The sequence below is a fragment of the Cervus canadensis genome, chromosome 11, assembly GCF_019320065.1.
Source record: "Cervus canadensis isolate Bull #8, Minnesota chromosome 11, ASM1932006v1, whole genome shotgun sequence".
Classification (NCBI taxonomy): domain Eukaryota; kingdom Metazoa; phylum Chordata; class Mammalia; order Artiodactyla; family Cervidae; genus Cervus; species Cervus canadensis.
In genome coordinates, this window is record NC_057396.1 from 19,821,713 (window position 1) to 19,848,558 (window position 26,846).

Genomic DNA, 26,846 nt, shown 5'->3' on the forward strand with positions numbered 1-26,846 from the left:
TCACTATCTCCTGGAGTTTGCTCAAATCCATGTTGATTGAGTCGGTGTTGCTATCTAACCATCTCATCCCCTGCTTCCCGTTCCTCCTTTTGCTTTCAATATTTCCAGTATTGAGGCCTTTTCCCGTGAGTTGGCTTTTCTCATTAGGTGGTCAAAGCATTGGAGCTTAGTTTCAGCACCAGTCCTTCCAATGAATATTTAGAGTTGATTTCCTTTAGGATTGACTGGTTTGATCTCCTCGCAGTCTAAAGGACTCTCAAGAGTTTTCTTCAGTATCACAATTCAAAAACATCAGTTCTGTGCTCAGCCTTCTTTATGGTCCAACTCTCACATTTGTACATGACTACTGGAAAACCCATAGCTTTGACTATTTGGACCTTTGTCAGCAAAGTGATATCTTTGCTTTTTAATACACTGTCTAGATTTGTCATAGCTTTCCTTCCAAGGAGCAAATTTTTTAAAATTTCAGACTACAGTCACCATCATCAATGATTTTGGATCCCAAGAAAATAAAAGCTGTTACTGTTTGCACTTTTCCCTCTTCTATGTGCCAAGAAGTAATGCAATGATCTTAGTTCTTTGAATGTTGAGTCCTAAGCCAGCTTTTTCACTCTCCTCTTTCACCCTCATCAAGAAGCTCTTTAGTTCCTCTTCACTTGCTGCTGTTAAGAGTGGTATCATCTGCATAACTGAGGTTGTTGATATTTCTCCCAGCAATCTTGATTCCAGCTTTTAATTCATTCAGTCTGGTATTTCGCATGATGTGCTCTGTATAGATGTTAAATGAACAGGGTGACGATACACAATCCTGACATACTCCTTTACCAATTTTGAACGAGTCCATTGTCCCATGTCCAATTTTAGCTGTTACTTCTTGACCCACAGACATATTTCTCAGGAGACAGGTAAGGTGATCTGGTATTCACATCTGTTAAGAATTTTCCACAGTTTGTCCTGATCCATACAGTCAAAGGCTTCTGCATAGTTGATGAAGCAGATGTTTTCTGGAATTCCCTTACTTTCTTTATGATCCAACAAACATTGTCAATTTGCTATCTATCATATGTTAATCTCCTGTTTTTTTTTCCGACATAGTATTTCTTAATCTTCTCAGAATTGCATTCGAAGTTTCAAGCCTCATTCAAAAGTTTTTTAAATCACTAAGATAATAAGTTTTCTAGACTTTGAGCAGTAATACCAGATTCCAGAATGAATGGAACTATATCAAAGTACTGAACAAATATAAATGATAAATCTAGCATTCTATTCATACTTAGTCAAGCAGGTGGCATCAAGATGTCATAAATTTTTTAGCTAGACCAAAATTCATGTTTTCTAATATATATATATTATATTATACATATATATGTGTATATATATATACATATATATACACACACAAAACCTTTATAAATATATGTGTATATATATGTATATATGTATACAAAAGCTTTTATACTGCACTTGATGAAGTTTGAAAAAGAACAACAAAAGGAGAGAGATGGAGAAGTAGGAAAACATAAACTAAATGAAATGGGAGCACTGAATATGAAATAGAAAAGTGAAACAAACTAGATAAAAGTAAAAGATCATCATATAGTCCAGTTGTTTTTAAACATGGCTGCTCATTAGAATCATATCTGGAGCTTTGGAGAGAGAAACAACACCTGGGTATTTGTATTTTTCAAAAAATTCCAAGATTTTGTATCTGGATATGCATCTGGATTTTAAAAAGTGATTATAGGTTTTTCTATTAAATGGTAGTTTCAGTAATACAGAATTCTATTATTTTCTGTTGACCAATCATGATACAATGGTACTAAATAATAGTTACATAATGGAAAAGATGTTATCACAAACAATAGCCAGACCAAAAAAAAAGGATAATTATAATTGCAAGCCATAATGTAAATATGATTAACCTAACAATGTAAAATAATTACATACAATTTGAGGGGTTAACTAGAGTGATGTGGTAAGTGGAAGTGAATACATGCGCATGTTTTCATCTGCCCAGCCAGTCTATGTCTTTTGGTTGGTGCATGTAATCCATTTACATTTAAGATACTTATTGATGTACATGCTCCTATTACCAATTTCTTAGTTGTTTGGGTTTATTTTTTGTAGGCCTTTTCCTTCTCTTGTGTTTCCTGCCGAGAGAAGTTCCTATAGCATTTGTTGTAAAGTTGGTTTGGTGGTGCTGAATTCTCTCACCTTTTGCTTGTCTGGAAACTTTTCATTTCTACATCAAATCTGAATGAGAGTCTTGTTGGGTAGAGTATACGTGGTTGTAGGTTCTTCGCTTTCATCACTCTAAATGTATCATGCCATCTCCTTCTGGCTTGTAGAGCTTTTTTCTACAAGCCAGATTTGAGAAATCAGTTGATAACCTGATGGGAGTGCCCTTGTATGTTATTTGTCGTTCTTCCCTTGTTGCCTTTGATATTTTATCTTTGTCTTTAAGTTTTGTCAGTTCAGTTCAGTTCAGTCGCTCAGTCATGTCCGACTCTTTGCGACCCCATGAACCTCAGCACGTCAGGCCTCCCTGTCCATCACCAACTCCCAGAGTCCACCCAAACCCACGTCCATTGAGTCGGTGATGCCATCCAACCATCTCATCCTCTGTCGTCCCCTTCTCTTCCTGCCCTCAAGCTTTCCCAGCATCAGGGTCTTTTCCAATTTGTCAGTTCAATTACTATGTGTCTCAGTGTATTCCTTCCGGGGTTTATCCTGCCTGGAACTCTCTGTACTTCCTGGACTTGGTTGACTATTTCCTTTCCCATGTAAGGGAAGTTTTCAACTTTTATCTCTTCAAATATTTTCTTGAGTCCTTTCTCTCTCTCTTCTCCTTTTGGTGCCCCTCTAGCTCAAATGTTGGGGCATTTAATGTTGTCCTAGAGGTCTTTTAGGCTGTCTTCTTTTTTTTCATTCTTTTTTCTATATTCTGTTTTGTGGCAGTGATTTCCACCATTCTGTATTCCAGGTCACTTATCTGTTTTTCTGTTTCAGTTATTCTGCTATCGATTTCTTCTAGTGTGTTGTTCATCTCTGTTTGTTTGTTCTTTAGTTCTTCTACGTCTTTGGTAAACATTTCTTGCATCTTCTCCGTTCTTTTTCTGAGATCCTGTATCATTTTCACTAGCATTATTCTGAATTCTTTTTCTGAAAGTTTGCCCATCTCCACTTCATTTAGTTATTTCTCTGGGGTTTATCTTGTCCATTCATCTGGGACATAACCCTCTGCTTTTTCATTTTGATTAACTTTCTGTAATGTGGTTTTCATTCTAGCTGCTGTGGGACTGTGGTTCTTCTTGCTTCTTCTCTGTGCCCTCTGGTGTGAGGTGATATCTCATTGTAGTTTTGATTTTCATTTCTCTAATAATGAGCAATGTTGAACATCTTTTCATGTATTTATTCGCCATCTGTTTGCTTTTGAGAAATGCCTGTTTAGGTCTTTTGCCCACTTTTTGATTGAGTTGTTTGTTTTTCTGGTATTGAGTTGCATGAACTGCTTGTATATTTTGGAGATTAATCCTTTGTTAGTTGTATCATTTGCTATTATTTTCCCCCATTCTGAGGGTTGTCTTTTGACCTTGTGTATAGTTTTCTTTGCTGATTTAGCACAATATATTATATTGATAAAGTAGTTCTTTTAATTCTTTCCAGACAATGCAGGGAGTCTGGAACACTTTAACTCCATTTATTATATTCCTGATTTATATGCCACTGTTCATTATATATTTTAATTCTCTCTTTATATTAACCCCTGTAAAGCATTATTATCAATGTTGTTTTATGTAAACATAATTACCCATACTACCCATTTACCTACATCAGTACCTTCTCTTGCTCTTAATTCCTTCTTGCCTCTCTGAGCGTCCATGTAGTATCATTGTCTTTCTGACTGAAGAACATCTTTTACTATCTTCTTTAGTTCAGATATGCTGATATGGTGATGAAATCTCTATTTTTGTTTGTCAGAAAAATCTCTTTATTATACCTTCTTTCTTGAAAGATGTTTGCATTGGATAAAGAATCTAGGTTTTTGTTTTCTTTCAACACTGTAAAGATATCATTTTATTGTCTTCTTCTGAGAAATCAGTTGTCAGTTAAAAGCTTTGCTCCTTTGAAGTTGATCCATTACCCCCCAAAGATTTTCTCTGATTTTCTGAAGTTAGTACTATGATATTTTTCAATATGATTTCTTTTTGATTTATTTTCTTTTTTTCTTAAGGATTTTTGAATCTATGGTTTGCTGTCTTTCATTAGCTTTGAAAAATTTAACCCATTATTTTTTCAAATATTGCATCTAATAAATCTTTTCTCGCTTTTCTTTTTGGGACTAGAATACACATATGATACCCCTTTTCACTATAGGTCTCTGTTGCTTATGTTCTTTTTTAGTATCTTCCATCCTTTGCTCTCTCTAAGTATCTTGCTTTGGATATTTTCTTCTTATCTTACCATTCAAACTTTCTTTCTTCAGCTGTATGTATCCTGCTCTTAAATCTAGGCACTATGGTCTTAAACTCATTGCTTTTTTCAGTTCTAGAATTTTGATTACCTTCTCTTTTATAATTTGTGATTCTCTGCTATAACCCCAATTTAAAATAATTTCCTCCAATGTATTCAGAATAGTTAAAGTTTGATAACTCTATTATCTGGATCCCTTGTGGTTCAGTTTCTATCATCTATTGCTTTTTTTTTCTTTAAATTATACTTTGCTGTCTTCTTAAGTGCTGACTAAGTTTTACTCTACACAGAATATTGTGTTTGAAAAATTTTAGGAGGAATATTTGGAGACTCTGTTGTCTTCCTTCAGAAAAGATTTTCATTTGTTTCTGGCAGATTTGCAGACATTCTTAATCTAGTTATAAAGACTGAGATAATTTGAAACATGACACAGTTGCTGCAAGAGCCGGACTGTTTTTGTTTATTCTTACTCCAAGGGTACAGCCTAAGGGGTCCTGACCGAAAGAGCTAGAGGTTTATCAAGACTTTCCCTTCTTGAAGACTTTGAACTACAACTTTTGTCCCTCTAGCTTTTCAAAACTATCAAAATCTCTTCTCATTAGGGTCAAGTGATGAGGGAGTTGATGTGGCAATATCTTCATAAAAGCGTAACATGAAGGATCCTGGTAGTGATGGAACTGTTCTGTATCTTGAGTGTGGTGATGATCATATATGTTTACATATGATAAAATTGCATAAAACATACACACACACAAAACACACATAAATGAATGCATGTTAAATGGATAAAATCTGAATAATGCTGGTGGATTATATCCATGTACGTTTCCCGGTTGTGATATTGTAGTGTAGTTAAAGAGGTCATCATTGTTGAGACTTCATGAAGGATATGTGAGACCTCTCTTCATTGTTTCTTTTTTGTGTGGTAAAATACACATAACACAAAATTTACCATTTAACAATTTTATGTGTATAATTCAGTGACATTAAATATAGTAACAATGTTGTGCAACCAGCATCACTGTTCATTTTCAGAACTTTTTCTTGATCCTAGATAGAGGCTCTGTACCCATTAAATAACAGCTCCCTATAATCTTCCACTCCCAAGGTTGTGGTAGCCTTTATCCTACTTTCTGTTTCTATAAATTTGTCTATTTTATGTACCTCATATAAATGGAATCATACAATATTTCTTCTTTTGTGTCTGGCTTACATCTTTTCATGGGTCACTCATGCTGTAACATGTATCAGAATCTCATTCCTTTAAAAGGTTTAATAATATTCCTTGTGTGTAGGTACTCATTTTGTTTATTCATCTGTTCAGTAACATGTGGGTTGTTTTCAGCTTTTGGCTATTATGAATAATGCTGTTATGAACATCGGTGTACAAATATCTGTGTGAGTCCTTGTTTTCATTTCTTTTTGGCGTATACCTAGAAGGGAATTGCTGGATCATATAATTCTATATCTAACTGTTTGAGGAACCACCAAATTGTTGTTAACAGCAAATGCACCATTTTACATTCCCACCAGCAATATACAAAGGCTATACTTTCTTTACATTCTCAAACCATAAACACTTGTGGTTTCTGTTTTTTTCTTGATAATAGCCATCCTAATGAATGTGAAGTATTATCTCATTGTTATTTTGATTTGCATTTCCCAATGACTAATAATGTTCAGCATCTTTTCCTATATTTATTCACCATTTGCATATCTTGGTGAAATGTCCTTTGCCCATTTTAAAATCAATTGTTTTTCTGTATTGTTTCTTACAGCTGCATATGGGTCTGCAATAATCTCAAAATGAAAAAGTTTAATAAAATATGTTTCTGTTTTCTTAGCCTTTCAACTGCTTCTTAAAAGTAGCTGATGTCCTTAGTGGAAGTTTGCCCCCAATATGTAGTTTCTATCTGTGGGTTTCCTTTTCTTTCCAAATCTATGCTCTATCGTTCTTTGTTGGCTTTTTAGCTCACCAGTGCCTTCAAACAGTTGTTTTAAACATTTTGTCCAGCTTTTCTATCTGTTATCAATGAAATGGTTGAAATTCACCACTATTGGAACTCTCTTTTTGTTCACCTTTGGTTTTGCAAAAGACCAAACATGTTTAAATAAATTTAAAAGTAAATTTTTAAAAGCTAATTCTTTTAAAAAATGATTTATTTATTTTTCTGCACTAGGTCTTAGCTGTGGCATGTGGGATCTTTGATCTTCGTTGTAGCATGCATGATCTTTAGTTGTGGCATGTGAACTCTTAGTGAGGCATGTGGGCTCTAGTTCCCTGACCAGGGGTCAAACCTGGAACTCTTGCTTTGGGAGCGTGGATTATTAGCCACTGGACCACCAGAGGAATCCTCAAAGCTAATTCTTTATGGAGCTTAAAAACAACACTAAATCTTTACTTAGTAGGAGTATTGAAAACATTTCTGCATGTTACGGAGATAATATGGACTAGGTATATAGGATAAAATGATACAGTTAATCTTAGAGTATTTCCAGAAAGGAAGATGTGCTTAAACCATTCTTACTGTCAGAAAAGACACTTATTTTATTATGGTCTCCTGCTTAAACATCATCTCTGCAGAGCGGCTGTGTTGAGGGGCCCCCAAAACTGTTCTTTGTTTTGATGATTCACTAGGAGGGCTCATAGGTCCCAGAAAAATCAACAGAAAGGAAAGATATATGGGATGAAGTTTAGAGGAAACCAGGGGCTTGCTTCCAAGAGCCCTCTCCTAGGACTTGCCTAATTGCTCCAGCAACTGATTGTGACATGTGTGAAATGCTGCCTGCCAGGGAAGACCACCCAAGCTGGTTGCCCAGAGTGTTTGTTTGGGATCAGCACATAAGCACAAGCCCCTACATGAGTAATTTCAATCACTGAAGTTCCAGAGCCCCATAGAGAAAGACCAAACCTGAGGAAGGAAGCACCCATTTTACGCTCTAGTCCCACACCCTTCAGTGTGTTTCTTAATGGCACTTATCACTATCTGACTTGAGTGTATAATCATTATTTATTTGATACTACTTAAGTGGCATATATTTTATTTCTTATCTATTACCATTCTTCCTCCACTAGAATATAAGGCCTGAAACTGTTTGGTATTCCCAGTGTCTAAAACAATGCTTGGTCTAGAGAAGGTACTCAACTGATGTTCGATGAGTAAATGAATGAATGAAAGTGATTGTTTATGCAGTTACTTAGAAATGCCAATAATGTTGACTGGATCTCAATGATTGGGCTGTGCTGTTATTCTATGCATGACAGTTTTCTCATCTGTTTACTTCTCTCTCCTAAACAGGTCTATAATTCAGTAGCCAGATCTTTCCCTCGACGGTTTGTTTTGCCCTTACATATCGATTTGAATGCCCCTGAGGGAGAGAACCTCAGCCCGTTGTCCTATTCTTCAGCCAGTGCTGTGAAACAGGCTGATGGAAAGGTATGCTATGAATGGACGTTAGCCTAAGACTTTGACCCTCAGCAGTGTTTCTTTATCCACCAGTAAAGTAGTGTGACTATGTAGTGTGGCTGTTCTCCGCAGTGTTTGGTGCCCAGCAAGTTTCATGACATTCAGCTGAGCAGGGTAGGATCATGGAGCATGGCTTGCAAAAGAGTTGCAGAATTCTAGGTGGGAGTGAGCACTGTATTTACCTATCCCTTTTGTGTCTTGAAACAGGTTTATACAGCTTTCAAATTGTCATGACATGTCTAAGTATTTAAGATTGGCACTGACCATCCCCACCTTTTAGATGGTTTGTGCTTACATATCACTATATAGCTATCAGTGTCTCAGCTCTAGTAAAATAAAAACCCATGTCCACCTCCTATGCCATTTGACAACTTAATCACAAAACCCAATAATCTTTTATGTGTTCTTACGCATGATGAAAAGAGAAACAATATTTTAAAAAATGATGTAGAACCTCAATTCTCAAGCCCTGTCACAAACTTTTATATGGTGTTAGCCCCCATACTGACCTAAAGAAAGTATGAATTAAGCAATCAGTTCTTTTGTGCCCTCTTTTAGATTTGGTGCTCTTATGAAAATCTATATCCTGGGGACCTAGAAGAGGAAGGAGGTATTGAATTTCCCCAGATCAACTATGGCCAATTCAGTGGCAAAAAGTATCAGTTCTTCTATGGCTGTGGCTTCCGGCATCTGGTGGGTGATTCTCTGATCAAGGTTGACGTGATGAACAAGACGCTGATGGTAATGAAATTCCGTTTCCTTTTCTGAACTCTTTAAAGACATGTTCTGCCCTTTGAATTAATTCCTGTTTTGTTTAAGGTAGATCTTGAGATTTGAAAGCAGCTACTTACCTTTTTTTTTTTTTAAAGACTTTTTATTTTATATTGGAATACAGCCCATTAACAATGTTGTGAGTTTTAGGTGGACAGCAAGGGCACTCAGCCATACATATACATGTATCCATTCTCTCTCAAGTTCCCCTCCCATCCAGGCTGCCACCTAATATTGAGCAGAATTTCTTGTACTAACATTAGGACCTTGTTGGTTGTCCATTTTAATTATAGCAGTGTGCACATGTCGATCCCAAACACCCTAACTCTCCCTTTCCCCTGTTCTTTCCCCAACAATCATGTTTGTTCTCTAAGTCTGTGAGTCTGTTTCTGTTTCATAAATAAGTCCATTTGTTTAATTTCTTTTTGGATTCCACATACAAGGAATGTCAAATGATATTTCCCCTCTCTCTGACTTACTTCACTCAGGATGACAATCTCTAGGTTCGTCCATGTTGCTCAAATGGCAGCCACTTACTTCTATTAAATCTGAGGACCATGGAATTAGGGGTATGTTCCCTCTAGGGAATCTAAATGAACCACAAGCCCAGAAAAATAATTCTATGCTTGATGGTATTTTGAGGGAAATTATGGGACACCTCTATTTCCGGTTGATGGGAAATTATAATTATACAACTTGTGTTTGATGATGATGGAATTTGCCACTGCAAAGGCTCCCTCTCCTATATTCAATTCAGTAAGCCTGATTCTTCCACTGTTGGACTGTTGTATTGGAAGCCAGATTCATGCTGGGACTGACAAAAGCTATAGAACACTTCCAGTTCATAACCAGTCTTCTATCAAACACTTTTTTGGGGACTTGCAGGTTTGGAGAGAAGATGGCTTTTATCCCTCCGAACCTGTTTTTGTTCCGGTACCAGGAACCAATAAAGAAGATGATGGGGTCATTCTTTCTGTGGTGATCACCCCGAACCAGGTAAATGTATTTCCACCACTAGTCAGAAAGAAAAGTAGCACTGGGCCCTTTGAGGGTTATATTTATTGATGCTGTTGATGGTTTATTTTGATTCCAGTTTGACACCTTCTCCCTTTTGTTTCTCTCTTTATTATTTAGATACCCTTTTATCCTAGTAAGTACCTTATTACAGTTTTAAAGTTCTACTTGTAGAATCATAATAATTTACATTTGGATAGGAATTTATTTATAAACTACTTTCATACGTATTATCTTATTTAGTCATCAAAACAGCTTTGTGGGTATCATTTTACACATGTTGAATTTGTAACCTAAGGAAGTTGAAAGAGACTTGCATCAGATCTGATAGTTGTAAAGCCAGCATTTAAATCCCAGTCTTCTGAATTCTAGTCTAATATTTTATACCACCATCTGTGCTGCCAATTTTAATTGAGAGACCAAAAAATCTAATGTGATAGCCTCCGAGCTAGTGTCTCAATAATCTTGATATCTAATTTCTTGTCGAGGGAAGCCTTGTGGCTGATAGATTCACTTTGAGTTTCAACTTTGATCATTTATAAGTAGCTGCCTAGGTATAGGATTCTGACACTTTTTAAGGTTTTGGTGAGAAAAGTGTAATCAGTTAGTAATGTCTGCCATGGGCTTGGGACTTAGTCCTTATACAATGTGTTTGCCACTCCTGTAATTAGACCAGGGCAAATCTCAATCTGCCTTGCAATGCTACCTTTTGAAAAGCTCCAGAACAACACAAAATGGAGGCATTTTATTTTGGAAGAAAGAATTTTTATATCTCTTAGGAGATGGAAAGGTGGCAGGTAGGAAGATCCTTAAACCCAAAGAGATTCTATGAAGATGATAAATATAAATGTAATTTCTTTGCTCTAGGTATCAACTTCTTCAGCCATAATTTCCTTTTTTGTTTTGTTTTGTTTTGTTTTGTTCAGTTCATCATTCTGCAAACACTTAGTGAATGAATCAGCAAGGCACTGTGCCCAGTGCTGGGAATGGATATGAAGATGAGAAAGATAGTCTCTCCCTTAGGAATTTTACAGCCCACTAGAGGAAACAGATTTCTGATAGAAACAAAGAGAATTTTCAGCATTGTCCTTCCTTTTCTAGAATGAAAGAAATTTTCTCCTTGTCTTGGATGCCAAGAACTTTGAAGAACTGGGCCGAGCCGAAGTGCCTGTGCAAATGCCGTATGGGTTCCATGGCACCTTCGTGAACATCTGATGGAACAGCCACAAGCTCTGATAACTAGGTTTGAATGAATGTGCTCTCTACATAAGAGAGAGCAAAAGTGTACCTTACCTTCCAAACAGTAGACATCTGCTTTTAAAATTTCTATTAAAAATTGAATTCATGAGATAATTATGGTGTTATATTTTCTTAGGGATCTTCTTTGAAAACCTTAAGCATTGATACAACTTTTAAAGAGAGTTTTAAATTTATATTTACTGGAAATATCTTATGGGCAATAAAGATACATGAAAGAAAAACTAGACCTGGATCAAAAACTAAAAATTGTCACCACCAGATAGATGGGTAACAGAGGTTCTCATACTTGGAAGAAGAAATAAAAATAAATCTAGCTAGTAGAATATGAATATAGGTCTGAAAAAGCCCCCCTTTTTTTCCCATCACAGCCTACCTGTTGCTTCTAAGTACTCACAGAGGATGTTAAAACGGCTACTTTTCTGCTGTCCAAGCAGATGCCACTGCAGTTGAACCACCCACTACCACCTCCTATCCTGCCCCCAGCTCAGGCTTGGGAGGCTGTTGTTTTGAGGGATGTTGTTAAAATCAGGCATTTTTCCTAATCTTCAGGTGTCTGGTTCCTCAGAGATTCATGAAAAGTTGGTATTAGGTTGGTACAAAAGTAATCACAGTTTCAGATCATAAATTTTAAATCATTATAAGTAGGCTCAACACATCTTTATTAATCAAAATAGGAACCATTACAATCAACACATTTTTGCCAATGAGAAATAAGTGTAAAAACCCATGCTTCAGGATTCAATGAACTCTTGGAAAACATTTTCTGCCTCCTGCTGGTTGTGGAAGCATTTTCTCTGCAAAAAGTTGTTGAAATGCTTGAAGAAGTGGCAGTCAGTTGGCAAGAGGGCAGATGAATATGGTGGATGAGGCAAAACTTTGAAGCCCAATTCATTCAACTTTTGAAGCATTGGTTGTGTGACCTGCGGTCCAGCGTTGTCATGGAGAAGAATTTGGCCCTTTCTGTTGACCGATACTGACTGCAGACCTTGCAGTTTTTAGTGCACCTCACTGATTTGCTGAGAATACTCTCAGATATAATGGTTTCACTGGGATTCAGAAAACTGTAGTGGATCAGACAGGCAGCAGACTACCAAACAGTGACCATGACCTTTTTTGGTGCAAGTTTGGCTTTGGGAAGTGCTTTGGAGCTTCTTCTTGCTCCAACCACTGAGCTGGTCATGATGGGTTGTTATACAAAATCCACTTTTCATCACAAGTCACAATCTGATTGAGAAATGGCTTGTTGTTATCGTATAGAATAAGAGAAGACTATACTTCAAAATAACAATTTTTTTTTTTTTTTTTTTTGATTTCTGGTCAGCTCATGAGGCACCCACTTATTGAACTTTTTCACCTTTCCAATTTGCTTCAAATGCCAAACAACTGTAGAATGGTTAACACTGAGTTCTTAAACAACTTCTTGTGTAGTTTTAAGAGGATCAACTTTGATGATTGCTCTCAATTTGTAATTGTCAACTTCTGATGGCCAGCTACAATGCTCCTCATCTTCGAGGCTCTTGTCTCCTTTGCAAAACTTCTTGAACCACTACTGCACTGTTGTTGTTAGCAGTTCCAGGGCCAAATGTGTTGTTGATGTTGCAAGTTGTCTCTGCTGCTTTACTGCCCATTTTGGACTTGAATAAAAAATCCATTTGAATTTACTTTTTGTCTAACATCATTTCCCTAGTCTAAAATAAATAGAAAATAAACAAGTAATAAGTCATAGCAAAAAACATAAAGCAAGAAATGTGTATTAAAATGATGTATAACATAACCACATTTATTCAAGAATGTATTCCAATATCAAAAGGCAAAGTTCAGCAGTGCAGAACCACAATTACTTTTGAACCAACCTAATATTTCTTCATTTAGTTGGGCAACAGGTGGCACTAGAGACCATATAATCTTTGCATTTCTAAAACCTATCAGTTTTTACCAACAGCCCAGATCAGGCTAGATCTGTCACTTAAACCATATGCCCAAATACGTTGTTCTCTTTTCCTTCAGTTATACTCCAAGCCCAGGCCAGTTACACTTTGCACGCTCCTTGTGCACATTGAATGTTGCTGGAGGAACCCCGTGCTTCCCCCGCAAACATGTAGTTTGGGGCAATGTGAACTCTTTAGGCTCACTGTACAGTCCTGGACCAACATAGTTTCTTCTCAGTTTTCCTTGAGGGTTATTATAAACATCACAAACCCTATTCACCTTAGCAGAGAGTTGCATACATACAAATGCCACATGTTGGGGTTTGCACTGTGGCAAGGAAATAAAAGTTCTAGGTTTCGTGTCTGGGTTGGTGAGATACAGAACAACTGCAGTAGGTACAAGAAGATGCCTAAACAGAACTTAATACAACAGACGTGGGAGCTTAGAGGCTGAGATAACCATGAGAACATAAACCCCTTGATATTCACAGGAGTCTTTGAAAAGGCATTGTATTCCCCCAGACAAAACATGGAAGTTTTATCCAGATCTTATTTGGATCTGAAGGGTGAAGAAGACTACAGTTGACATCTGGGAGGTAGATAGATGTATCTGATCATGTCTTTCTTCTCTTTATAAATCTTTACTCTGTCCTACTACACAATGAGTGAATCTCAAACGTATGAAGATTAGCAGTATAAAAATAAGATTTTGGTCCAAAAATGCCTGGATTCTGCCTTGGCCCTGCCATCAACACAGTTCTCGAAGGAGAAGACAAAACAGGATCAACAACATTTTATAATCTAAGTGTGTATGGCTGGTAAACCAGTGCACAAAGTTCTGGAAATTGAATGAGCATATGACTTAGGCTTGGGGCTTTCCTGGTAGCTCAGCTGGTAAAGCATCCACCTGCAAGGCAGGAGACCCCGGTTTGATCACTGGGTCAGGATGATCCCCTGGAGAAGGCATAGGCTACCCACTCCAGTATTCTTGGGTTTCCCTGGGTTGGGAAGATCCTCTGGAGGAGGGCATGGCAACCCACTCCAGTATTCTTGCCTGGAAAATCCCATGGACAGAGGAGCCTGGTGGGCTACAGTCCGTGGCGTTGCAAACAGTCAGACAGACCAAGTGACTAAGCACAGGAGAGCATGACTGAGGCTCAAACCCTATGGAGGGCCTCTTCCTTTCTGTAAGTTCAACTCATAACTAGCCAGTGTCCAAAGACTCAGGGAAAGAAGTATGTGGTATACAAGTGAAGGGAAAAGGGACTAGGGTGCACTCTAGTGACCTTATTACTTCTACAGACTATTTTCAAAAAAGCTATATTCTGAGGTACTGAGGGTTGAGACGTCAACACCTTTAACTTTGAGGGGGACACAATTCAATTTGTAACAGGATGAATGCAAATTCATTATTGTATTTGAATACAATAGAAACTCACCACAGGGGCTTGTGCCCCAGTGAATTTGAGGGTGAATTTGGTGAGTGTCTTCGTATAGAATTAGCTTCAATAAAATAAAGCAAGAACCCTGCAAATACTGTGACATATTTTACTAAAGCAAATAAGTAAAGCAACTTCTCAGAAATTCTTTCTACCATTTTACCTTTTGTTTTGATTCCTTAAACTGTATTCAGAACAAGGGCAGTGTTAGAGGTTAGAGTGTTTATTTCCCATGCAGTCAACACCTGAGAAACATTTATCTTATAAGTGATCTTGGATAAATAATTCACTTATCTGGGTCTGTGTTTTCTTATCTCTAAAGTGAGAGGACTGAACTAGAGTGTGAATCTCTAGCTCAAAAATCTCTGGTTTATAATTATTTAAAGTTATTTTATTTCCAACCCAATGGGGGAAAGGAGAAAAATATTTGAAAATGTGTGAGGAATATTTGCTGCATATTAATAATTTATATGCAGAACAAAGAGCATATATAGCTGGAGTCATGAGGCATTTGAGAGAAACCATCACTGGGTCTTTAATTTTTGCCACACTCATGGTTTTATCTATCCTTTCCAGTGCCTAGGACAGTGCCAGTCACAGTAGATAACTATTTAATAGGTAACTATTTAAAGAAAGAATGAATTGAGGAAAGACATGACCTGGTATACACTGGGAACTGTAAGTAGTTTGAGTAGATGCACGAAAACAAGATCTTTTCACTCTGGAGATGTCTACAATGGACAGAGAATTGCTAATGTCTGTGTGTTTCTCAAGTGAATGTGCTTGCATTGTGGCAATCTAGAGTGATAAATGGCTCCATGCATGCATGTGGACGATAAAGACAGCTTGAGCGGTCTCCTTAGTGTCACGCGAGTGTATGTTCCTCGGCTCTTTGTCTCATCACAACAAAAATTTGGAGTGACGGACATTAAAGCCCCTTGGCGGGTCACAGCTCTCGGAGGACAGACCGTGTTATAGCTCTCAGGTCTCGAACGGACCGTGTTATAGCTCTTAAATAAATCAGTATTACAGCTCAGTGTTACAGCTCTATTTATTTAGATAATAGCAGGAAAATCCATCTTTGAGGCATGAGGGCACGTCGATCCAGAGACGCAAGGAGAAGATCGCCCCATCGCGCGGGGGAGATATAACAAAAGGAGAGAAGAGGGCTTTGGCTCCTCTTTTTATATGTTTCTGTCCCTGGGCCTGTCTTATGTAAATTGGGCCGGCCAGGAGTGTTGTTGGTTTTACCTGAGGTTCTCACTCGGGTCCTCGGACCTTCCTTTGTTCTATTTTCGCGGGCTTTCCCTTCCAGGTCTTTTAGCCACCGCCATTTTGGACTCTTTTCCCCTATTCTAACTACCTAACATAAGTATGACTCATTACAAATAGTCCAAAGGTAGTATTTCTGAAAGCTGCGTGATACCCCACGTGCCCTCAAATTTTGCTCCCTTTAAACTATATTTAGGCTGGTCCTGGCACTCATCTCAGAATAAGCAGCAACTGGCGGTTTCTGTAACCCAGGGCTTTCTAGAAGAGAGTGGGAAGGACCTCGTTGAGCAGAGGCAACAGTGAGGGACACTAAGCCCCCAACCACCTTATTCTATCGCTCTGAGGCACACCCACCTCTGAGTGCTTGCTATTCCAAGAGATGAGGATGGTAAGGGACTTCGGTTAGGGCTTCCCAGGTGGCGCTAGTGGTAAAATGGTAAAGAACCCACTTGTCAATGCAGGAGACATAAAAGAGGCCGGTTTGATCCCTGAGTGGGGAAGATGCCCTGGAGGAGAGCATGGCAACCCACTCCAGTATCCTCGCCTGGAGAATCCCATGGACAGAGGAGCCTGGCAAGCTAAGGTCCACAGTGTCGCAGAGAGTCGGACCAGACTGAAGCGACTAGGCACGCACAAGGGACGGCTATTAACGGCCTCCGGCCGGCAGAGGGAGCCCAGCCGCAGCGAGAGGCAGAGAGCGTCTGCTGGGCGCCCGCCGCGTTGCGCCGCCGCGAAGCGGGGCTCCGCCCATCCCAGGCTGGCGGCGGGCCGAGGGGTGGGGACGCCGGCCCGGCCGGGGGCTTGCAGAGCCATGAACGGGGCAGGGTCGGGCCCTCGCCGGCGGGCGCGAGTGTCCCGCCTCGTTTCCTTCAGCGCGACCCACCGCCTGCACAGGTGGGGTGCGCCCTCCACAGGTGGTGGGGACAGGGCCGTGGAGCCCCGGGGCGAGGGCCGGGGTGTGGGAGGAGCGGGGCTGCGGCGGATGAAAGGCTGGGTGCGCGCCGCGGCCTCCTTTGGCCGCCAGGCTTTCTTGTTGGCCTCACAGCAGTGGCCACTGGAGTTGACCCGGTTATCGGGGTCCTTGTGATGTTGAAGGGAGTTGAATTCGCCCAGGTTACTCAGTGCCAGGCACATCGTAAACGGGCAGAGCGTGCTAAGTCGCTTCCGTCGTGTCTGAGTCTGCGACCCCATGGACTAGAGCACGCCAGGCTCCTCTGTACATGGGGATTCTCCAGGCAAGAGTACTGGAGTGGGTGGCGATGCTCGTCTCCAGGGGATCTTCCCGACCCAGGGCTCGAACCTGGGTCTCCTGCATTTGCAGGAGGTTCTTTACCACTAGTACCACCTGGGAAGCCCGAAACACTCAATACGTGTTAGCTACTATAATGTATCAAAAGCGTCATCTTCCCTCGCTAATGTCGCTACAGCAGGACGAGTTTTGTCCACTTGTTACTGAACAGAAAATGAACCTGGATGTTCACTTTCCCGAGATTAGAAGCACAGTTGGGGTTCTGAACGCAGAGTACTCAGACTGCTTGATTGCACTGAAGAGCTGATTTTGAGGAGGGTGTTGCCACTCACTAGCAAGCTCTGCTGTCCGAGCGTGTGTTTCTTGGTCTATAAAATGAAGATAATAATTTCTACCTAACAGGATTCACCCATCCATTCATTCACTGGACCGGTATTTGTTATTAGATCTCGGTGCTAGGCAACAGGGATGCAGCAGTGATCAAGACCTGTCACAGTTTTCTGTCTGAAATGTACAAACTGGTCCGTTTTGTGGCAGGTACAGTGAGATAATTTTGTGCAAAAACTTTGTCAACAGTAGCACTCTAAATGTAAGAAGTAGGTGAGCAGGAGAAAGGAAAGTAACAGAATCTCAAAAAGAAAGGGGTTATTTATTAGGAAGCTTAAATGTATGAGAGTGGTAAGGCCTCATTGAAGGTGCACGGTTGACTGGACAGGTATAGGCGCAAAAATCTATTAAGAAAATGGTTCTCTGCCTGGAACAATAACTGAGTATTGTAATTTTAAAGTTTACCCGGGTTTGAATACCCCTCAGTGGATTGGTGGGGTTATCAGGTAGGCAATAGGTGAGGAGAAATAAAGCAAGAATTTAAAGAGATGTACTAGGTCATGTAATTATTTTTTAGGAGGAATGAGTTTTTTATTCAGATTTTTGAAAAACTCATTTTCTGTTGGGGTATAGTCAATTAACAATGTTGTAGTTTCAGGTGAAGAGTGAAGGGATTCAGCCATACATACATGTATATCCGTTCGCCCCCAAACCAGGAGGAATAAGATTTCAAGCTACTTGAGGTTAACCATCTTCTTTTTTATTTAAGTTACCGTGTACCACTGCTTCATTCAGCCCATGCCTGGTATGTAGTAGGTGCAGTCAGTCCCCACTGTACAAACCTTCAGGTTGTGTACTTCTTAAAGATGCGGACACACGGCTGGTTCCAGCAAGGAACCAGAACCTGTGCCATCAGTGTCAGGCGTGCGTGAAGGTGCAGCCTGCTCTTTGTCTCCTGTTGTTGACGATCCTTCAGCTCTACCATTTTCCACCTCCTCGAAGGAAATCAGTCCTGAATATTCATTGGAAGGAGTGATGCTGAAGCTGAAACTCCAATGCTTTGGCCACCTGTTGCGAGGAACTAACTCATTTGAAAAGACCCTGATGCTGGGAAAGATTGAAGGCCGGAGGAGAAGGGGACGACAGAGGATGAGGTGGTTGGATGGCATCACCGACTCAATGGACATGAGTTTGAGTAAACTCAGGGAGTTGGTGAGGGACAGGGAGGCCTGGTGTGCTGCATGCAGTCCTTGGGTTCGCAAACAGTGGGACACGACTGAGCCACTGAACTGAACTCCCTCCTGTAGTCACTAGCTCTTTTTGCCTGTTCACTTGACGCTGGACCCTTTACGCTAGCTGTTGTACTATACTACTGTACTTTTCAAGGTATTGTACTGTAAGATTACAAATGTTTTATGTTTTTGTGTTTGTTTTTATGTATTCTTTGTATGAAAAGTCTTCTAAACCTATTACAGTACAGAACTATATAGCTGATTATGTTAGTTGGGTACCTTAGCAAACTTTGGGCTTAAGAACACACTCTCAGAATGGTACTCTTCATATGTGGGGGACTTACTGTGTTCAGTAAATGTTGAGTTGAAAAATGGAAGGGTCTTCAGCAGATCAGTTTTTTATGTGGAACAAGGATGTTGAATTAATGTATGCTGATTTGTATGGTAGTCTAATTAGGGGACACATTGTGGTTCCTGACATAAAATTAAGTAGTGAAATCAAATGGATTTATGACTGTTTGATGAGCTAAAGAATAGTAAGTTGTGAAGTTTTTCAAAGGCTAGAGAAAACAGTAAGTGTAGGGAACAGAGAAGGTATCAGAACTTGTGTCATGTTGTTGTTTTTTTTTTTTTTTTGTCAGCAAATCTCTTAGTAATGAAGAAAACTTGAAATTATTTGGGAAGTGCAACAACCCAAATGGCCATGGGCACAATTATAAAGGTGAGAGAAAAACTGGTGGAATTTTAGCCCTTTCAATGATGATGAATGACTGTTCAGCAACTATGGTCTTAGTGAGTAAGAAAGCATGGACAGAGCGTGAATGCCTTGAGTCGTGAATGAGAAAGTAAGTGAAAGTTCAAAATGAAAAGATCTGTCGCCTTAGTTGGATGTATCTTAAGTTATAGTTCAAAACAGAATGGTTTAAATAATTTTTTCCTTGGCCTTCCAGTACATGACATTCTTTTGGCACCATGTTTGCTTCTAATTAGGTATTGCCGAGGTCAATGTTAAAATTAGATTGTATTCACTGTGTAAGTAATGACTGAGAAAAGAGAATGTTGGCTCAAGATATGCTGTATGACAGTAAAATAAGTTGGGTCTAAAACTTTGACAGCAGTGTTCTAAGGAGGTAATTAATTTATGCAAGGACAAGAGACTTGTTTATTGAGATACAGATGATATAAAAAAGATAGCTGTGTAAGCCATAGAGTATCACAGCAAATGATATGGTGGAGTAAAAAGACCAGAAAAGATGTCAGAATATTGGGCTTTCACGTGTAGTTACTGTCTCTTACTTGATCTGTATCTCTCATTCTGTCTGCTCACTTATCACATTACCTACTGGTGTTTCTATGAAGCTGAAAGAAATATGTAAAAGTCATTAATTCGCAAAGCACTCTGATCATCAAGATCTTTCAGAAGTTTCACTTTTTAAAAATTAATTAATTTTAATGGGAGAAGAGTTACTTCACAGCGGTATGATGGTTTTTGCCGTACATTGATATGAATTGGCCACAGGTACACATTTTTTCAGAAGTACTTGTTAATCTACAAATCATTGCTATAGACTGTGTTTACAGTTTTATGAGATAAGGGATAAGCGTTTTAGGCCCAGGAGTAGTTTGCTTGCTCAGGAAGGTAGGAGCAGCGCAGCGTGTAGTTGGATGTCTTCCTGTACATTTTCTACTTCTATAGGCAGTGATTAAGCGGCATCTTGAAGTAGCGATTCCTTCCAAGTACATCATAAGCAAAATTTATACCCTTTTTAGCCCTGGCCAGGCACTCTTAAGTTCCTCTGCTGTGGCCGAATTGCATTAGTTGATAAAAAGATCTTAACCGAAAGAACAGACATTGTGGGAGGGAATACAGCTTTGTAGAGCTGGGCTCTAACACCTAATTTATGTTGCTAACTTGTGTTTGGATGTTAACCTGTTGAAAGTCACGCTGGTTTTTTGGTTGTTTTGTTTTCTTCCCCATAGTTGTGGTGACAGTACATGGAGAGGTACGTGCCGAACTTGTCTGTGTTTTGTGCAGATTGCTGGGCCCTCTTTCAGCCAAAGCGATGGATTCTGTGTTGAAAACTTCTGTTCAGATTCGTTGTTGCTTCGTTGTTGGTCTTTGTGTACGGTGAGCTGCTGCCATTTCAGGCCTGTCTTCTCCCAAAGCATCGTCCATTGTGTGCTGTATGTGGACAGGTAGAAGGGCGGTGCAGTGGAAAGGGAGCCTCGAGGATTTGGTGTTTCCATGCTGAGATGGATTGTCGCGGGGACGAAGGCAGTGTGGGACCAGGTTCTGCACATGTTGCAGTCTTACAGAGGTTAAAATCTGAAGAGCATACTGTAGTAATACTCACCTTTGTTTCTTCTTTAGATTGATCCTGTTACAGGAATGGTCATGAATTTGACGGACCTCAAGGAGTGTATGGAGGTAATGGCATGCTGGATGCTGTTTTGTGCTGTCTTCTGAGTATAATATTTGATGGCCCCCTTTTCACTTCCCCAGCCAAGTATCGTCAGAGGTCCTGTGACCTTTCAGGTGGAATTGGGTGTGGGAATGGGGTAGTATTAATAGTTGGAGGAACTTCTCTCAGTGTCCTCTAAAGGTGTTGGGATGGCTGAATGGGAATTAGTCATGGTTGTATTACAGTGACAGGAATGATATGTAGTGAGCTCATCTTGTCTTCTTTGTTGACATATCCTGATTTCCTCTGTTTAACAAATTCTTCCCTTCTTTCAGGACACTTTATCCTTGAAGCTTTCTATTTCTGAAATTGGTGAATTTTCCTTACATCTTTAATCACAGATTTTAATACTATCCTGTTTTATTCACTCTAGCTTTACTTTAAACTCACTGGGGCAGTTGATGATAGGGATAACAAAAAAGAAGGTTTTCATTAAAAGACTTACTGCTTATATCATTACAGAATTCTTGGATTGTGAGAGACTGCAGAGGTTATCTATGCCAGTTTCTTCCTTCCTTTGACTGAGAGTGAGAGACACTGAATAGTTAACGTCCCCTACTTGCCCTCAGTCGTGTAATTGATCCTTTGCAAAGTCGGGAAGTAGATTTCCTTCCATCCAGCTTTGTTTTTATATGCCATCATTTTACCTGTTTGTTGTGCTTCAGCTTTGCTCCTTACTTTTGTTTTAAAATTTGACATTTAAATAACATTAAAAATGTTATTATGAATAATCATTACTTCTTTCATGTTGCTTATCTTCCATATATTTAACAAGTTTGCCTGCTTTGCATCAGTCTTTGAGCTGAGCACTAGGAATCCAATGATGAATGAGACATAACTCTTCGCCACAGCATGCTCACATGACTTTATAGCAGGTGAAGAACACCAAGTGTTAAATAAGTGTTGGTTGAATAAATGAATAGGAGAATGAGTGAACAAACAGTGTTGTGCTCAGAGTACTTTAGGAAAGCTATAAAGACAAAGTTCTTGCAAACACTAGTGATATAAAATAAATATATATACATTCAAGTTTATAAGAAACACCCCAGACAGGCATACAGTGAAATACCAGAGGAGAAATGCTCTGCACTTTTTTCCCATCTTTGCGTACCTGAAGGACACTTCATACCACATACTTTACCTTTACATTAGTAAAAGTGGCTTATGACATACAGAGACAAATTAGAAAGAGCCCTGTAGGAGAGGTCTCAATGGAAAAGTTGGGATCCGAACAGGAGTTTTCAGTTAAAACAAAGATTAAACAAGGATTTATTTTCTTGATATCCATGTGGATATCATTATTTTAAAATTTGTTTGGCTTAAGACTTACTCTTTTTATATGATTCTGATTTTTCTCAGATAATGATTGTTATTGTTATTATTAATGTACCCTTCTTAGAACCATACCATATGGAAACTTAGATTGTTCCACAAATTCTTTTTTTTTAATTGAAGTATAGTTGATGTATAATATTATATGTTATGGGTGTACAGTATAGTGATTGACATTTTTTATAGGTTATACTCCATTTATAGTTTATAAAATATTGGCTGTGTTCCTCATGTTGTAGAGTATGTCCTTATAGCTTATTTTATATGTAATAGTTCATACCTCTTAATCCTCTGTGCTTTTATACCCTTCCTCCCTTCTCGCTCCCCACTGGTAACCACTAGTTTTCTTCATCTGTGAGTCTATTTCTTTTTTGTTATGTTCACTAGTTTATTAATTTTTTAAGATTGCTTAGGTTTTTTCAATAGCTAAAAGTAAAAGTTTACAAAAAGTGAAATGAAAGGAGTTGCTCAGTCGTGTCCAACTCTTTGCGACCCCACAGACTGTAGCCTAACAGGCTCCTCCATCCATGGAATTTTCTAGGCAAGAGTACTGGAGTGGGTTGCCATTTGCTTCTCCAGGAGATCTTCCCAACCCAGGGATCGAACCCAGGTCCTCCCGCATTGCAAGCAGACACTTTTACCATCTGAGCCACCAGGGAAAGTTTATAAAGAATAAGGCAATTACAATTCTTGCCATTGACAAAGAAAATGCTGTGTATTAAGAAGCCAGTCTTTACATGTTTTTAGTTTTCTTTCTAAGAGCCCAGGGTCATTGTTAAATTACTCCTATGGCAGAAACTCAGAACACCTTACATAATTTCAGTCTTAATCTGCTTTATAAAATGTAGTACTCATTGAATGTGTGAACTAACTATATTGTGGCATTGTGCTGATGGTGAGACTGTTAGAGAAAAGTACTTGTGGTATCATTTTGGACAGAATTCAAGAAGTGTTAAACTAAATTTTGAATCACGAAGGCTTGTTATGAGAAAGAACCAGTGAATTCTCTATTTTTTGGTTTCTTACCTCTCTGCATTCAGTAATGAGGATATCCAGCCGTTATGGAGAGCTAGGCCTTTTTTTATTTTACAAATTCAAACTTTCTGAGATTGTTTTGTAAGACACAAAGTTCTTGCAAGTACTGAGTTAGTGACGAGATGATAAGGTAAGATTTAGAGGTGAAGGTTGGACACTTTGAAATATGATTCATAAATGGAATCAGTGATATTTTTCCTTTGTTTTGTCTGTAGGAGGCGATTATGAAGCCCCTTGATCATAAGAATCTGGATCTAGATGTGCCGTATTTTGCAGACATTGTAAGGTGAGTGACTGTTTTACTTTATATAAATAGTAAGAAAAAAGAATTTATTTTAACATTTTACTTGATTATTGTGTGAGTTTTTTTTTAGTGTAATGATATCTTTTGAAACTAGAATTTTTATTCTCTGTAAATATTAAACATGAAGTTTCACTTATTTGTCTTTTGACCTTCTTTCCTTTTCTTCTCCAGCACAACAGAAAATGTAGCCGTATATATCTGGGAAAACCTCCAGAAATTTCTTCCTGTGGGAGTTCTTTATAAAGTAAAAGTATATGAAACTGACAATAATATTGTAGTCTATAAAGGAGAATAACTCTTAGAGATTAATTTCCATCCATATTTGAAGATCTTTATCCCCTTGAACAATTAAGAAGTCATCACCTAACTGTTGCACTTCCACATTGTGTTCTGGAATCACTGTGAGTGAGTCCTGTTCTAGACTCAAATCTAATTTAAAACCAAGTTTGTAATGTATTCTGAGTATCATTTAAAGAGTTGTTCATCTGTAGATTAAAATCACTTCAGCAAAATGTTCTGGTGTAGAATTATTTGGAAGCAAAAGAAATCTGTTTTTTTCCCCCCATTATCTCATTTTTAGTATTCATTTTTTTCTTGGTATAATATAAATGGCAAAAATGTTTATAAGACTGACAGTAGGTGAATCTTATAAAAAATACCAGTGACCACAAAGTCTGGAAATAGAGACTACATAGTATTTCTAGTAGATTGAGCTCCCTTGATTACTACTTCTAGGATATGCTAAACGTGTTCCATTGGAAAATGGAATGACAAACCACTTCAGCATTCTTGCCTTGAGAACCCCATGAACAGTATGAAAAGGCAAAAAGATATGGCACAGAAAGATGAAATCCCCAGGTTGGTAGGTGCCCAATATGCTACTGGAGAAGAGTGGAGAAATGGCTCCAGAAGGAATGAAGAGGCTGAGCCAAAACAGAAACAATGCCCAGCTGTGGATGTGTCTGGTGGTGAAAGTAAAGTCTGATGCTGTAAAGAACAGTATTGCATAGGAACCTGGAATGTTAGGTCCATGAATCAAGGTAAATTGGAAGTGGTCAAACAGGAGATGGCAAGAGTGAACATCGCATTTTAGGAATCAGTGAACAAAAATGGACTGTAGTGGGCTAATTTAATTCAGACGACCATTATATCTACTACTGTGGACAAGAATCCCTTAGAAGAAATGAAGTAGCTCTCACAGTCAACAAAAGAGCCCAAAATACAGTACTTGGGTGCAGTCTCAAAAATGACAAAATGATCTCTGTTCGTTTTCAAGGCAAACCATTCAATATCAAAATTCATTACAATATCAGTAATCCAAATCTACACCCCAACCACTAATGCTGAAGAAGCTGAAGTTGAATGGTTCCATGAAGACATATAAGACCTTCTAAAACTGACACCAAAAAAAGATGTCCTTTTCATCATAGGGGACTGGAATGCAAAAGTAGGAGGTTACGAGGTACCGGGAGTAATTGACAAGTTAGGCTTTGGAGTACGAAATGAAGCAGGTCAAAGGCTAACAGAGTTTTGCCAGGAGAATGCACTGGTTATAGTGAACACCATTTTCCAACAACACAAGAGTTGACCCTACACATGAATAGGGCCAGATGGTCAATACTGAAATTAGATTGATTATATTTTTTTCAGGCAAAGGTGGAGAAGCTCTATACGGTCAGCAAAAACAAGACCAGGAGCTGACTGTGGCTCAGATCATGAACTCCTTATTGCAAAATTCAGACTTAAAGAAAGTAGGGAAAACCACTAGGCCATCCAGGTATGACTGAAATCAAATCCCTTTTGATTATACAGTGGCAGTGACAAATAGATTTGATGGATTAGATCTGATAGAGTGCCTGAAGAACTAGGGGCAGAGGTTCGTGACATCGTACAGGAGGTGATAATCAAGACCATCCCCAAGGAAAAGAAATGCAAGAAGGCGAAATGGTGGTCTGAGGAGGCCTTACAAATAGCTGAGAAAAGAAGAGAAGCAAAAGGCAAAGGAGAAAAGGTGCACGCTTATTCAGTGAGGATTAGACCTGAATCGTCTGGGACAGTGCGTTATAAGTGAAAGTACGGGGACTGACGGGGTGCCTTTTGGTAGTGCACGCTGTTCACTGCAGATTTGCTCACTGAACCGTGAACTGCTAGTGAGAAACACTGAACATATCACAGAAGAGGAGTAAACTGCTCATGTGTATTTGTTTTCAGACCTTATGGCTACCTGAAACATTTAAACTCAGAAGACTGAAAAATAATCACATGTATTAAACCTTGTTAAGAAAATCAGCATGAAAAGGATATGTTACTCTGTACAGCATCTGTTTATGGAAGTTTTTCCTTGTTAACATAATCATGAAAAGGATATGTTACTCTGTACAGCATCTCTCTTTTTTTTTTTTTTTTATTAGTTGGAGGCTAATTACTTCACAACATTTCAGTGGGTTTTGTCATACATTGATATGAATCAGCCATAGATTTACACGTATTCCCCATCTCGATCCCCCCTCCCACCTCCCTCTCCACCCGATTCCTCTGGGTCTTCCCAGTGCACCAGGCCCGAGCACTTGTCTCATGCATCCCACCTGGGCTGGTGATCTGTTTTCACCATAGATAGTATACATGCTGTTCTTTTGAAATATCCCACCCTCACATTCTCCCACAAAGTTTCAAAAGTCTGTTCTGTATTTCTGTGTCTCTTTTTCTGTTTTGCATATAGGGTTATCGTTACCATCTTTCTAAATTCCATATATATGTGTTAGTATGCTGTAATGTTCTTTATCTTTCTGGCTTACTTCACTCTGTATAATGGGCTCCAGTTTCATCCATCTCATTAGGACTGATTCAAATGAATTCTTTTTAATGGCTGAGTAATATTCCATGGTGTATATGTACCACAGCTTCCTTATCCATTCATCTGCTGATGGGCATCTAGGTTGCTTCCATGTCCTGGCTATTATAAACAGTGCTGCGATGAACATTGGGGTGCACGTGTCTCTTTCAGATCTGGTTTCCTCAGTGTGTATGCCCAGAAGTGGGATTGCTGGGTCATATGGCAGGTCTATTTCCAGTTTTTTAAGAAATCTCCACACTGTTTTCCATAGCGGCTGTGTACAGCATCTCTTTATGGAAGTTTTTCCTAGTTAATCTTGTTTTGTTCTGATCACTAAATCACCTGCTTCAAGTTGAGCTGCTTTTGTGGCATTCATCTCTGGTATCTTTCTTCATGCCAAAGTCTACAAGAATACATTTGCTTTCTTCCCACAAAGAACAGTTCTCAC

General features: G+C 39.0%; 2 protein-coding genes across 3 annotated transcripts in view; both read left to right on the forward strand.

The window, feature by feature from the left end:
* The window catches only part of BCO2 (beta-carotene oxygenase 2), a 72,024-nt gene extending 60,946 nt beyond the window's left edge, over positions 1 to 11,078 (forward strand). The window contains exons 9-12 of one of the 2 annotated variants that reach the window (XM_043482283.1): positions 7,773 to 7,910; positions 8,499 to 8,681; positions 9,597 to 9,707; positions 10,827 to 11,078. In XM_043482283.1, the coding sequence (XP_043338218.1) occupies positions 7,773 to 7,910; positions 8,499 to 8,681; positions 9,597 to 9,707; positions 10,827 to 10,940 (546 nt within the window). In that variant the 3' untranslated portion in view covers positions 10,941 to 11,078. The remainder of the gene's footprint in view (positions 1 to 7,772; positions 7,911 to 8,498; positions 8,682 to 9,596; positions 9,708 to 10,826) is intronic. The other variant, XM_043482284.1, reaches the window with a different exon arrangement.
* A 5,283-nt stretch (positions 11,079 to 16,361) lies between these two features.
* Positions 16,362 to 24,077, forward strand: PTS (6-pyruvoyltetrahydropterin synthase). Its single transcript, XM_043482409.1, has 6 exons — positions 16,362 to 16,518; positions 19,074 to 19,153; positions 20,413 to 20,435; positions 20,804 to 20,860; positions 23,477 to 23,547; positions 23,737 to 24,077. Exons 1-6 carry the CDS (start codon positions 16,436 to 16,438, stop codon positions 23,858 to 23,860), a joined length of 438 nt encoding a protein of 145 aa, XP_043338344.1. The 5' UTR covers positions 16,362 to 16,435; the 3' UTR covers positions 23,861 to 24,077.
* Positions 24,078 to 26,846: the final 2,769 nt, after the last annotated feature.